General features: G+C 41.3%; 1 protein-coding gene across 4 annotated transcripts in view; it reads right to left on the reverse strand.

Annotated features, from left to right (window-relative positions):
* The window catches only part of LOC115596482 (protein FAM13A-like), a 20,154-nt gene extending 5,805 nt beyond the window's left edge, over positions 1–14,349 (reverse strand). Inside the window, exons 1-11 of one of the 4 annotated variants that reach the window (XM_030441634.1) lie at positions 14,059–14,349; positions 13,104–13,305; positions 12,369–12,581; positions 10,864–11,044; positions 8,994–9,168; positions 8,463–8,575; positions 3,114–3,317; positions 2,760–2,880; positions 2,296–2,372; positions 1,507–1,579; positions 719–817 (exon numbers count right to left, since the gene is read on the reverse strand). In XM_030441634.1, the coding sequence (XP_030297494.1) occupies positions 719–817; positions 1,507–1,579; positions 2,296–2,372; positions 2,760–2,880; positions 3,114–3,317; positions 8,463–8,575; positions 8,994–9,168; positions 10,864–11,044; positions 12,369–12,581; positions 13,104–13,305; positions 14,059–14,088 (1,488 nt within the window). In that variant the 5' untranslated portion in view covers positions 14,089–14,349. The remainder of the gene's footprint in view (positions 1–718; positions 818–1,506; positions 1,580–2,295; positions 2,373–2,759; positions 2,881–3,113; positions 3,318–8,462; positions 8,576–8,993; positions 9,169–10,863; positions 11,045–12,368; positions 12,582–13,103; positions 13,306–14,058) is intronic. The other 3 variants (XM_030441637.1, XM_030441636.1, XM_030441635.1) reach the window with 3 other exon arrangements.
* Between the last annotated feature and the right edge of the window lie 363 nt (positions 14,350–14,712).

Genomic DNA, 14,712 nt, shown 5'->3' on the forward strand with positions numbered 1-14,712 from the left:
CTCTGACTGGCATTCCCGGCACCTCTGCTGCTGAACTGCCTCCACATGGATTATTCATCATGCTTGGAAGGAAGGGGGGCGGCGGGAATGCCGCTCCTGTCGGTGCGTGTGGTGTAGGTGTGTGTGTGCAAGGGAGGAGAGAAGGTATATGACGAGGCGTTTCCAAGGCAACGTTGTCAGACTGAGCGAAGGAGTCTATTTGATGGAGCTGCAGGGAGTCACGAAACCGTTCGCCTCTGCAGGAGTGAGTGTGTGGAGGTGTATATGCATCAAATTCTGATGGTGCCAAAAAACAAGCTGCGCCGAAGACAATTGGGTTCAGAGCATTTTTTCCTTGCCTTTTCCATGCTCTGACATCATTCTCAGCATCATCACCAACAGCAGCAGCAGAAGCAGCCGATAGGGGCTCGGTTTCTCCTGTCTCACCCTCCTCAGTTCATTCATAAAAAAAAAAAACAACAGAAAAAAACGCAGCTTTGTGCGTCACACAGAGGAGGTGGAGGGATAGAAGGGAGGAGACAGAGCGAGGCTGTCGTTAATGAAGCAAACACCCACAGGCAAACAAGCTCACACCTAGCAATACACACACAGGTGTGCACTTAAACACACGAGCGCACAAGCACACATTCACTGGAGGTATCAGAGATCTTGTTGTCATAGATACCCTCATCCTAAAGAAAGTGTTAATCAAAAAAGGCTGCAGGGACGGAGAACTTACGTCATGGCTGTTGTTCCTGCCTCTGCAATCACTGTGTCCGTCAGGAGAACCGCTACACCCTCCTCCTCCTCCTCCTCCTCCTCCTCCTCCTCCTCTGCCCTGAAGACACAGACAGCATACGCACTGATGAAGACTCATTCCCGGAGCCCATTTACTGATACGCACGAGCGCGGCCACACACGCACATACTCACGTTCATGCAAAAATGGAAGTTGCAATGACAGTTAGTTTTTCAGGTAAAGCTAAAAAAAAGACCAAGGAAAGACCAATATATAATTCTTCTTAAAAGATTTTTTAAACACTGTCCCAGGATAACAGTTTCAATCATTGTTATCATCCAACCTAGAACCCTTAAAGCTAATTAAAGTTGACTTGTTGGCTACTGCTTAACAAAATCTTCTTGTAATTTGGTAACCTGGTACATACAGATTGTGAGTAACCCTGTGATTCCCATCTCTACTGTCTAGGTGATTGTGTCAGTCTTATATCTAGTGAAATATTTCAACTTAGTAAGATTTTAGTTTTCGCAGAGTAGCAACACACACGTTAAATATGTTCCCTCTGTCCTCTACAGGGAATCTATGTCACTTATAAACTTTTCAGATGAACTGACTTAAAAGCACCGTCAGTAGTTGGCCTTCTTTACAATGTGCATAACATTTGCTAGCTTGTGAGCCCGAGGCTACAACTCTCAGTCCTGGCTATCACAGACTGGCTTTAATTTAAATGGGAGCCTGTGGAAATAATTTCGGGATGGCCGCCATATGCTTAACAAAAGGTGAGTTTACCTTCAGCTTGGACACTTTGGTTCTGTCTTCTGCCTGATCCTCCACATTGCACTGCATGCTGAAAAACAACATTCTGTCAACACCAGACAAATGTTATATAATTTTGCTACCAAAACAACAACAACCTCATTATATCCTGTCTACAGTCCATGTGACGTTGATACACATGCTCTGTCTGTATTCATAATCAATACTGTATTAATCTCCTTACAGGCTCCAATTCCCAGCACTGTGGGTAGTTTTGATGCCAGGCAGCATTAAGGTTAGGGCTTATTCATGTCCGATACTAACGAGGCATAACTGAGATGACTTGTCCTGTGGCTCCGTGCAGCCAGCGCTAACACAAAAGTCAGCCTGCCACCACTCTCGGTCGGCCTAATCTAGCTAGTGTGCCCCTGTGGCAAAACAGTGTTATTTGGACTGGAATCATATCAGAACCATGACTGTGAGCAGCGTGTTGCTCCGATAACCTACTTCTCAACCTACTGCAGGGCTGAAAGATGAGCTGAGCCGAGAGGGAGCAAAGGGACAAAAACAACTGTAGCAGAAGGAATCAGATAAAATTAAATCCCAACTGCTCCAAAAGTACAAACGGATGATGGCTCCTCTCTCTGGCTTACATTTGAATCTCAGTTAAATTTCAAAAAACTGATTCAAAAAAGTGCCTGTATTTTTGTGGGAACCAGTGAACCAAATTCAGAGCTGTGAAAACAAAGCAAAGCAGAAACAAAGGAGCAAAACACAAAATGTCATCTTGTGTTGTCCTCATGCTGAAATCTCTCCTCTCACCTCTCTTTGTGCTGAGTCTGTGTTTTCGCTACGAAGCTGTCTGGAATAAATGAAGTGTTGCCTGCATCTGTGGAAGCCTGAAAAAACAATTTCAGTCCAACAATGAACTACAGGATTTTCCACTTTAAACACCAACAGCATAATTGTTTCTGTCTTTGTTAAATCATTTGTAGACTACACAAACCACAAAAGGTTTTTTGGAGCACACACAGGAGGCAGCAAATGACTGCACCTTTTTTTAGACATACCACTTTTTTTTTTCATTTTAAATCTTTAAAAAAATTCAAAGATCACAGAAACAGTTGTCACTGGATGAAAGCTCCAGCTAAAGATGTTGAGTGCTATCAGATGGAGACACATATTATGGGCTTAAGGAAAAGGAGAGAGAGACAAACATGAAAGTAGACACAAAACAAAGAATGAAATGAAGAAATGAAATCTGAGAGATTATCAACAAAGCACACCGTTGAACAGTCCTCTACGATGGATGAAGGAGTCGTTCTACTTTCCACCTCGTCTACTTCCTCCTCCTCTTTTTCCTTTGACATAGAAGTGAATGGTAGCATCTTGTGTTGTGAAAAAATCCTGTTGATGAAGACGACACTCATTAAACTGTAGATGAGTTCAGATTTACTAAATATTTGCTGTGTGTACATTTGAGTTTTGAGAAGGACTAGAGGGGGAAGTGAAGGGGCAAAATGTTTCTTATCCTCCCCAAATGATGTGAACGGATACGACACTGCTGTCAAGCTGTCAAATCATTAAATGTGGTAAACGTCATCTGTGCGTGAAAAAAATCAAACCAAAGCATCCCTCACCCTTTCAGGGTAAGCTCCAAATCGTGTGGCTCTCCCCGGTCGCTTTGGGATAGCTGGCTCTGGTGCAGGTGGTGCTCTGACCCCGAGTCAGTGGCCTCTGTACTGTTACTGCTCTCCTCCAGAGTTTCCTGGTCTGGAATCAGCTTCTGAATGTCAGTGCTGACGTCAGAGCTGGTTTCACAACCCTGCGCCAGTGTGTCAGGACTGCAGGGATACAGAGAGAGAGAGAGAGAGTGAGAGAGAGAGAGAGAGAGAGAGATGGACAGGGTGCACACACAGGAGGAGATGTTGTCCTTTATCAGGTTCTTGCAAGAATTCATTACATTGAATACATTCTTAATAAATAGATTTTGGGGGTTTTTCCTGGAGACTAAATGGGCAAGCTAAAAAGACAGTCCAGTGTTTAAAAGCAAATGTAATTCCCCTCGTTTACTGTTTTCAGGCTGTCAGCAATCATGATGATGAAATTCACAGATGGCAGTGACCAATGTTTATCTGTTGTGTCAAATCAATTTTGCACTGGCATATTCATGAGGTACTGGCTTCCTGACATCCAAGCTATCAGTTTGGTTATGCAAGTACAGAAAAATACTTATCATTGAGTAAATAATTGTACAACCTGTTGAAAAGGCTTTTGAAGCTATTAGCTGAAAAAAAACTGAATGAAATCATTAAAGGTTGTAGCATAAATTTGTCAGATTGAATCTGTGCTCTTTCAAAAAGCTGAAATTAATTCAAACAGTTCATTCTTTATAATGGAGATTTCTTTGTTTCCCTGGCACAGAAGGAGGAATAAACAACAAAAACTAAATGTACAACAACATTAAAAGAGAGAGAGAAAAGGTGACAATGCAATGAAATGAGCAAACAATGAAAAGGAAGAGTTAGACTCGGAAGAGGAAGTGAGAACATCGAGGCTGACAAGACATAAAGATACTGACAGATAAAGAATAAATATAATACAACCAAGCAGTAGAATCTTGCACCAATATTTTGAGAGTAGCATTAAAATGAAACTTATATTTACCCATGTTATGTTAACATCCATAGGGTACATGTAAAGTCTACAAACAATGGATTTTAAGCACATCAATCTGTCTATGTCAACATGACTTAAATCTGAAATGTCCAACAATGAATCCCTGAGAAACCGCTGTCGTCGCAGCAGGCACTTTAGAAAACAAACATGCAGCCGTTCATGAATCAGCGGTCTTTAATCTAATGCTAGACTATGACACGTCTCATGAAACTCTAATGAGCTGCTCCCAGCAGAAAACAAGCACAACTGATTTGCAGCGACGTGAACCAAAAACAGCCCATCGGTCACGTACTTGCTCGAAGCGGTGTGTGACTCTGGAGCCGTAACCTACAGCAGATGGGTCAGTGCAGCAGGAGCGAGAAACTAATGATAGCTGCTTAGGCTAGTAGTCAGAAGATGAGCCAAGCAGACAGAAGCCAGCGCTTTGGACACAAATTACTTCCCTGCTTCAAGTTTGCCTTCCTCAAACATCCTTCATATTAACAGAGCTTGCTTGGAGGTAGACAACTTACAAGTTTTATGAAGACATTGTAGAGTTCGTATGCAAGATGCAAAAGTTTCTTCACAAACCACAGATTTCTCTGTAGGTAAACAGCATGTTATCTCCACCTGCTAAAAATCAACTACATTTCTGTCTTCAATCTAAGACTGCTTTTCTTTTTCTCACTCACTTGTGGAGGACTGTAGACCCATGGTTGTTGTCAGAGATGCTGAAGCAGATGAGACAGGAAAACATCCTTAGCCAAAGCATCTAATGTCACAGCAGTCTGGCATTTCATGTGACAGTGAACAGCTTGCTGCTTCCCGAGGGACGGAGGAAGCCAGATACATAAAGAAAAGGGAGCACAGAGTGCTTGATGGTCAGCAACACGAGTGACACCCGGAGGCAGAGAGCTGACCCAGCCCCCTTCAATTACCCGTGTTCGCTCTCTCTCTTACGTATAAGCTCAAATATACGCAGACACAGACACAGCAGCACTTAGTCATAGTTGAGGTCAAGAATGCCAGTTCTAAAGCTGAAATATAGGTTGAAGTAGGCCAGAAAGGCTGAGACAACAAAGGCCACACAAACTGCACACAGCTGCATAAATTCACACTCAAACATATCAGTTTAAAGGCTGACATGCACGATCATAATTTATTTTATATTCTATCACTAGTATATTAATGATCAGATAATGTAAAAAGTGAGATTGCCGTATCTTTTTTGATTATAAAGCAGGTCTAGGTGCTATATGAACACTGTGGAAATACCAAAATGCTCAGTCCACAGAGAAAAGCACCAAGCCCGTATTCAGAAACTGTGCCCTTAAACGAGCCGTCAGGACCTCTGTAAGGTTGTGATGTCACAACTATACAGTCATCGTCCTCAGCAATGTCCCCAGCAGCCCCATCTTTGCAAAAATCGGCGGAGCTGCTAGTGAAGGCCTGTGAAAGCTGACCAATCAGAGTTTTTCTGGAGGGGGGCTTAAAGAGACAGGCACTAAAACGGAGCATTCAGATAGGAGGTGCTGCAGCAATTGTCATTATAAAACAGTAAAAAAATAAAAAAAAAACCAATTTGTTTGTTTTTTTTTTACATTAAACTGTGTAAACATTTTCCAGTTGACACCCAAAGTAAAAATATGAACTGGAAAATCAGCATAATAGGAACTTTTAAATATACTGGTTGACCTACATTTCTAGACTTGACCTGAAAAATGATGAATTTCAGAGGGATTACATAACATGACTGACATGAAGGGGACATTGATTGCAAAGTATTATTGAAGTAAATACCTGACATGTAACCCCTCTTTCCCTTTTCTTAGAATCAAAACTGAAATATTATCTTGCGTCATGGCTGTGAGACAGAAATCCGACTGAAGTTCTGAAATCAAACCCTCGGTAGGTATAATTAGACTAGAATCAATATGGACTGTGACGTCTAAACACGGCCAGACGGAACAGCATGCAAATGTCAGACATGTTTGGAGAGAACACAACATCCCAGTATCAAATCCCAGTCTGACGTACGGAGGCAAATAGCCGATTGTTATATTTTTACATGTCAAATAAAGACAGACATTTTCAAGAAAGGAACCGTGAGAAATGTGGCTACTAGTTCTGGTTCTGTCTTGCTGCTTTTGTTGTGAGGGTAATACAGAAGTACAAGAACCAAACACACCCTCATTAATAGAGGAAACAGGGTTTGGACCAGTGTGCCTTAGATTACAGATAATACTGTATATTAGATCGAGAGAAACAGACAGTTGGAATGACACAGAATCTTATCTGTGCCAAGAAGATGAGGCTGAGAGGGCTGTCAGATGAAAAATGATTGATATTTGTTTTCCCTATGAGTGCTAATAAACACTTGGAAGCAGTGAGATACTTGGCACTCATCCTCAGCAGGTGTGACAGATTTTAAATCTTAGACTCTTATAGCTGTAGCTGTGTGTGTAGGAGTGTCTCCACCCACAGAGGGAGCCGAACTCCACATCCTATACGGATGAATCTCTTCTTGCTCTGCTCTACATGGAGATATTGCCTCAGTGTCTACTTCATTAAAGTGGGATGAGGGAGAAACCTCATCTGGCAGGTGGGCAGCTGGATTGAGTGCGTATCAACGTGAGCTGTGGAAATAAATAGAGGGTTGTGTCGGCTGGAATGCAATGACCCGGACCACCACTGATCCTTCTCCATGTCAGCTGGGAAAGACCAGCTCTGCACATTTCTTGCCATCTGTTGGACTTGCACAACTGCACCTACACGTGAGGGTCGTTTGATTACAGTCGGGTTAGTTTGACATCTGGCTACAATGTTGCTGTCCATGGCCGTCAAATTTGTTTTGAAGTACTCTCACATAGCCAGACTGTGACTCTTGATCAGACTGGAACAAGTAAGAGAAACACTCAACATATTTTTTATAATATTATTTTTTTAAACACAGCTGACTGCAGGACACATAGCGATAAGGTGATCTTTTTGTAGCTTTGTAAGACTAAAACCTGTAATGTAATGACTGTAAAGTTTGGCATAGTTCATACACCTAGGTTACATTTATTCCTACAGCGAACAGATTTGGCGACTCAGACACAATAATTTTGTTGAGCTAAAGCTAAAGTTATCAACATTCACACGCTATGTCTTTATCAATAAGGCATTAAGAATAACTGTAAAAAAAAAAATAGCCAAACGTTTTTGTGGAGGTCATATAGAGACATTAGCACTAAACTGAAAATGATTCATAACAAGGTAAAACCTCCTTGTAGCACGCATATGAATTCCCCTGAGGACAGATCTTTTTCATCACAAGGAATACAGAACCACAATGCATTCCTTCTTAAAATAACCACAGCAAAGTGTTTTTTTGGTCTATCAGCTTCAAGCAGAACTCCCATCCACACTCAAACACTAATTAAGACACCAGACACACCACCACTGCACTCACACAAATGGGTGACAGCTAAAAACGTAATCAGTGAGTGCACGTGAATGCTGTGTCGCATGCTGACTGGAGGCGGACGAAAATAGAAATATATGAAACGTCATTAAGTGTCTGCAATACAACCTCAAGGTGACTGGTTAAGATTTAAAAATAGAAAATAGCCCGGTGGACTGAGTGGGAAAAGTTCCCCCCTGCAAACAGATGACCTGTCTGTATGCAAATTCTGTCTGGAGGACCAGTTAGCCATTGTTCCACACAAACTGTGATGCTTTTTTTTTTTTTTACTTGCCATTAGTCTGAGTGGCCACTCATCTGTACAGGCAACAGCACTTGTTTCCTGTTCACTAGCGACACTGGCTGTAACCGTTTCTATTAGTAGTTGTTGCTCTGTAGCCTACAGCATGCTGCCACCTGCCCCATAGGATCACTGGTGAATAGAGATCAAACATCCTTAGGCTATACAGGAATAACTGGCCTGTAGTCTAATAGTCTTTAACATCTTCAACATAAAGTTGCTCTACTTCTTCTTTTAACATCTGATTAAGCCTGCCTGAACCTTGTCTAACTGTGACTTTCACGAACAGAGTGCAGAAGACCTCCAGAGGTTGGCCTTAATTCCCTGCGAATGATGTCTCAGGCTTATCACCAATGATATGACTATCAACCTGACAACTGACTAAACGATGCTGAACACAGAGTGAAATAATACAGGGAAAAATGGTCAGGTCCTAATTACTCCCACAGTACAGGATATATAAGGGAAGATGCTTGTGTACATTTCACGACAGATTTGAAACAGTTGCATGACCAAAAGTAATTAATGCTATTGTATCTATCTAGTGCGTTTACAAAGTCACTGTTGCAGAGGTGATGACAGTACCTGCTGAGTTGAGTTTTAATCAACGCACTCCTCGCTGAGACTGACCTGGTCTCTCCGCCCAGCCTCTCGTCCACGCGGCTCTGCTCTGAGTGACAACGACTAGTGGGTCGTCCCTACCAACGACAACAAGAGTTAATAAACAGACGCCACTATAGAGAAATAACAACACCTCAAATCATAGACAAAGACCTTTAAAGACCTTTTAACTACCCCATAGAATACAATTCAATATTGTTTTCATGGATGTAACAGGTGTACAATGTTTCCTGAAGTCTGCAGCCGTCGAAAATATTTTCAGGTCTTTGAAATGTAATTCAGGACAGGAGAAATAGTTTGGTTTGTTGGTAAGTGCCATGATCATATACTGCGATATGAACATAATCAAAAAGTGGGTCATCTTACATTTCATAGACCAAACAACTTATCAATCAATTTAATCAAAGAAATATTCTACAGATTTATCAACAATGAAAATAATTTGCAGTTGCAGCCCTTATTTACATTAAAGAAAATAAAACAAAAATGGTTCACCTCAAAGTGTGAAAGAGCAGAAAGAGTCGGAGGAGGGGGTGAGGAGGAGGCAATCGAGGAGGCCACTGACTCCTTGGCTGGCAACGGAAAGAGAACTTGAGAATGTATGATAAGATGGAGCAACAGGGCGTTACACACACTCTGCTCCTCCAGCATCCTGGGTCCCACTGGAACACTGCATAGTGAGGAGAGAGGAAACAACAACACACTTTCACATGTTCTACAGACTGTGTGTTCAGAATTGTCCTCTGCTCAGTGTCGGAACATACAGAGTGAAAAGGTGCGCCATCTAGTGGAGGGACTGGAATGAAAATGAACCGGTCAGACTCCAAAAGGTGATTCCTAACCCCAGGAAAATACATTTTAATTTTAAAAAATATATATATCTTATTGTCATCTTGTTGATATCAGAGAAATGGTCAGTGTCTGGTCCTAACACTCACAATACAGAGCCTCTGACCGGAAAGTTCTCATCATCCATTCTGTGTGGTATTTCTTTTAAGGTCTTGTCAGATGTACACACGTTAGGTAAAGGTTAACATAGCATACATCCAGGGAAGAGAATGTGAGCAGAGTGAGTATTAATAGATGTGTGTTTACATGGGATGAAGGTCAGTTTGAAATGACAGGACAGAAGTAGCAAGTCACATGGATTACGTAACAGACACATAAGAGGGCAAAAAGCTGTTAAGAAAAAGGTTTGGACGACAAGTATGCATGAGTTACAGGAGGGGAGTGCCAAAGATGCTGTCGCACATGCAGCATGGTGTGAACATGTGCTACCCTGTCTGTCATATCAATCTTAAAATCATAGCAATGTTTTAAAATGTTAAAACAGACAAAAAAGTATACACTTAAACTTTAAAGCCCCTATTTTAGGCTGAACAGTTGCTATGCTCAGCACTTGTATCTCATTAGTTTCTTTCATTTTTCTTAAGAACATTATACCACTCCTCTCTTCCTCAATTGTTGTTCTGATTACAAAAAAAATACAGGACATTCTCCAACTCTCAGCAGCTACCACAACCCAAACCCACACCCAACTTTTCCGAGCCTCTGCCGCCAACTCCACATCCCCCAACCGACTCGTCTTCCCCTAGCTGTAATCATCTGACATTTTCCCGTCACGTGCTGAACTTTACAGCGTAACTGAATCCACATTCCACTGCCGTGTCTTTAACTTGTAGAGACAACAGGGTTGACAAGGATGAGACTGAGAGATCATGTGATGGAAGATCATGTGAAAGGATGTTGACTGAATATCATCACGTTTCCAGTGTGGCAGACGCTGAACACAAGTCAAGCTATAAGTGTGTCCCTGGAGTGTGTGTTTGTTTACAGTGATGTCTGAGTTGTGTAAACAGGACGGGAGAGATCCTGATGACATCTGCTGTATCTGTATCTGTCTTTTTGCGTGCCATGCCCTACGTTATCAACCACAATCCACACCCATTTCCTTGGTGACAAACCCGACTCCACCCTCAAAGTAGTAGTGCAGCTGTGGAAAAATGGAGCAGACACACAGCTGCTTAGGCTGGTGGATTGGGTCAGACACTTAGGAGGTTGCTCTCATGACAAACAGACATAGTGTTTTATTGTTTACGTCTTGGTATGACAAAGATGAGCTCGAAGAGTGACAAAACATCTGTGCTCTCGTGTGTTGAACTCTAGATTGTTCTTGACCATACTTTTAGAGAATACTTTCCAGATGTGTCTCTCTTCAAAACTAAGTGTGAAAACCAACATTTCAAAATGGGTGTACAGCAGAGCCATCTTTCTTAAAGTTATACAGTAACAAGTCACTAAAATGTCTGCACAGGAGGACAGGTCTGGAGAAGATTTAAATGCGGCAATAACAACAGCAACTTACTGGAATATACAAGGCCCAAAGATGGTTGCCAGATTTTCCACAGGCATGTGATTTGATTGGCTGTGAGCCGCCACTCTGGACAGGAAGTGGATGAGGTAAGACAAAATAACAAGGTTGTCATCAGGGAGGTGGAAAAGGTTTTCTCTCAGAGACTGGTTCATCTCTGCTTCATCTGCATATCCTAAAAAATAGGTGAAAAATCAAAAGATTGTTTTTATTTACGTGCACTTCAATCACTAGTCTTCGGTTTTGTGTGGATATACAGTACATCACCAGCCTCAGGTTTGTGTTAGTTGGTTTGTTTACATACTGGATTAGCACTTTTTGGTTTTAAACAAAGCCTGAAATGTAAGAATATAAACAGCCAAGAGAACCAAACCCTGGTATAAATAACCACACACATAATCACACATAGTATAAAATTCCACACTAAATAATTAATATGAAGACCTCCCTTTGGATGGGCATATGTCAGTCATTGATGCATTCTATTGAGTAAATAATTAATTGGTTACTTAAAGAACAATCAACATTAAGTAATACTTGAAGCTCTAGCTGTGTCTACTGTTGATGTCTACACAAATAGTCGTTCCCTGTTACAGAAGCACAAGTGATGGAGAGTTGGAGACATATTAGGCCCACATGATTAACGATTAGTAGGGAAATTTAAATCACAATGACGGAACTTATCTTTACCAAACAAACACGTTTTCTTACATCTGGAGAACAAGATTTGTTGGCCATGGCATCTCTGCACTACAGTACTGTTTTAACACACGTGTTGCCGTTAACAATTAATTGGAGCTTCTTGCAATTTTGATATTGCACTTGGCCATTATTGGGATTTTGATAATATTTAAATTAATTGTGCAGATTTAAAACATACCGAGACAAACTGGCACTGCTCCTTAAAACTGTTTTAAGATAGTTAACCATGCCACAAGTTCTCATACTGGCATAGTCATTTGACCTTAAATCTACAGCTGCGAGACATACGTTTATATTGTGCATAACAATATAACATGTCTGTCGCGATAAAATTCAGTGTTAACCTTTGATCAATATTGATTTATTAAACTGACTGTATAGCAATTATGATGGATTGTTTTGTTAATGTTGTTGTCCTGAATTACCACTCTAAGGTTACACTGTCTATATTACCTTAGCCTCACGAATATATCGTTCTTTAGGACTTGCTCTCTTTCCTCATCTTTCTTCAGACAAAGGTCAGAAAGCAGGAATGGCTACAAAGCATTGATGATGAATGCATGAGAGATTCGACCTTCCGCTAAGGGATACTTCAGGCAAACAGACGCTTGTGAACAGCTCTAGACTGACAGGTTCCCTACTGTAGCTCTTAAATGGGGTTCAGAGGTATCCTACACATTAACGGCAAATCTGCTCAAAATTAAGGAATGCCAATAACAGATATAATGTAATTATGTCTTATGAAAAGGTTAGTGAAATTTGATTCTTCAATGCCATAATTCATGATTTCTTAGTACCTGTGAGGCATAGAACCAACTGTTTGCGCTGGGGTTCAGGAACTACGGGGGTGGGCAGCTCCCGCAGGAAGAGTTTGAGTAGCGAGGCCACAGTGGGGACGTCTTGCTCATCTCGCTCCATGTCAACTCTCTCTCCACTGTCCCAGCGCTGCCTCAGCTGCCTGGTCCGCACCACTGAGCCGCAAAGCCGGAACAGACCTCTGTACTGCATTCCTACGATAAGGAAACACACAGTACAGTCAGTAGACATATTTATTTATTTATTTATTTGCACACACACAAGATCACATAAAATCAAATAATGAAAAGATAAGAGATTTGTCAGAAGAGGTCAAGAAGCCCTCAGAGGTCAAGAAGTCTTACAGAGAAAGAAACAATAATAATAACTAATAAAGGATAATTAGGAAAACATTTAAAAAGACAAGAAGCACACACATAAAGCAGAAAAACTAACCAATCAATAAACAATAAACAAAAACTTTGACATACAAAAATAATTAACACGCAGAATTATAATGAAATAGTTTGAAATAATTAGACATCATTTATTTAAAAAATGACAAACTCCCAACAACATGTCCTTTAGCATTCCATATCAGTACGCCACAACATCTGAGGAAGTACTGCATATTCAGAAAGAAAGAAAGGAATAAGAGAGAAGGAAGGAGGAATCAATAGGATAAAAACGAATGAAAGGAAAGCAGAGGAGTAGTCTCAACGATGTAGCTAACTTACCATTCTTATCCAGGAACTCCACCATGTCCCTTAGCACATTGGGTATTCCGCGGACCATCTGCCCATCTTCTCTCAGTTTTTCCAAGGCAACACCAAACACACACCTGGTGACCAGTTCAGGCTCTGAATCCAGGGTGGGAACAATGGGCTCTGGGCTGACCTTAGCACTGGGCCTCAGGATTCTCACTGAAGATGCGTCGTTCTGCATGTAAAGATGACATGCAGCAGCAAGACTCAAATACAGAAATCAAACCGCTCCATTCTCAACTTATTATAAACACTTTCCAGGATGACCAGAGGTAGAAAAGTAGTTAGAGATAATCTTGAACCCTTATGTTATGTACTTAAATGTGACCTAGAGGTGTCTACCTCGTTACATTAAAGGGGCACTGGGCAGTTTAGGAACTCAGAATTTTAATATTTACAAAATTAATGAGGTAATAATACGCTCTCAGAGGAAAATAAGGGCCCCAGAACACAGTTTGAAGCTAGAAAGCTTGCAGTGTTCGCCAAATATAAACAAAGTAAAAAAGTATGATAAATAAGTCAATGAAGATTGTTCTATTTCTTCAACCACACTCTCTAAGTGTACCTTTAATTGGGGTTCATCGATCCTTGCTGTGTCAAGACAACGTTAGCTGCTTGGCATTATACACTTAGCCAAGATATAATGGCATATTTCCTCGAGAAAAAGACTCGTTTAAGAATGAATGTGCAGTTAAATAGTAAAGCCAACAAAATGTGGCAAACGTTATCGTTAAGGGGGGTTATATCCCCCAACCTCCAACAGTTAGCTGTTATTTTTGAGCGAAGTTGCTTGAATATAAGAAAATTTAAAGGGAAATAGCTTATAATAGCAGACAATACCACCCTACACAATGTGTAAATCGATTAATATGCTCAAAAATATCGAAGAATATAACAAGATAGGAGCTCCTACATCTTCTTAACTTACACAGAGCGACAGTGAAGCGCTTGCTCCCATTTTTCAGCTCAGCGGATCGGGACAGCTCTCCATTTCTCAACCGTACACGTCTTTTTCCCTCCTCGACATGATGCTCCACTCTCAGAAACTATCGTAAAGTCCGACACACAAGGAGTAAATACCGCCATTGCACTCCCATCTCAGCGTTTAGCTTAAAACAAGTGAAAAACACTGTTGATCCAATGGAGCACGGTTAGCTTACTTAGCTTACTTACGAACGTTAGCTCACTGGAAAATTGTTTATGTTGCTAGTCACGTGACACATTAGTAACCATGGTGACCTGTGGTAGGGTTGCCAGGAGAAGGAGAAGGAGGAGCAGGCTCGCCCGGGATGCTAACCGGAAGTAGTTGAATTTCCCCTTGTAGTGGAAATATCGTCAGGTCGAGATGTTTCTCGTCTTTTTTACGAGAGGCTTTGGCAATTTGTATTCCTAGGAAAGAGAAATGTAGTTATGAATAGTTCATGAGTGGTAACCGTTGTTCAACCAATCACACGTTTTGGGTTTTTCTTGTTGTTTTTGTTTGTTTGTTTTTTTTTTTTTGGGGGGGGGGGGGGGGGGGGCGTGACGTAGAGAACGCTAATTGGATGAACACTGTGACTCACCTACCTGAGGGGAGTAATAA

Source organism: Sparus aurata, chromosome 15 (genome assembly GCF_900880675.1).
Source record: "Sparus aurata chromosome 15, fSpaAur1.1, whole genome shotgun sequence".
Lineage (NCBI taxonomy): Eukaryota > Metazoa > Chordata > Actinopteri > Spariformes > Sparidae > Sparus > Sparus aurata.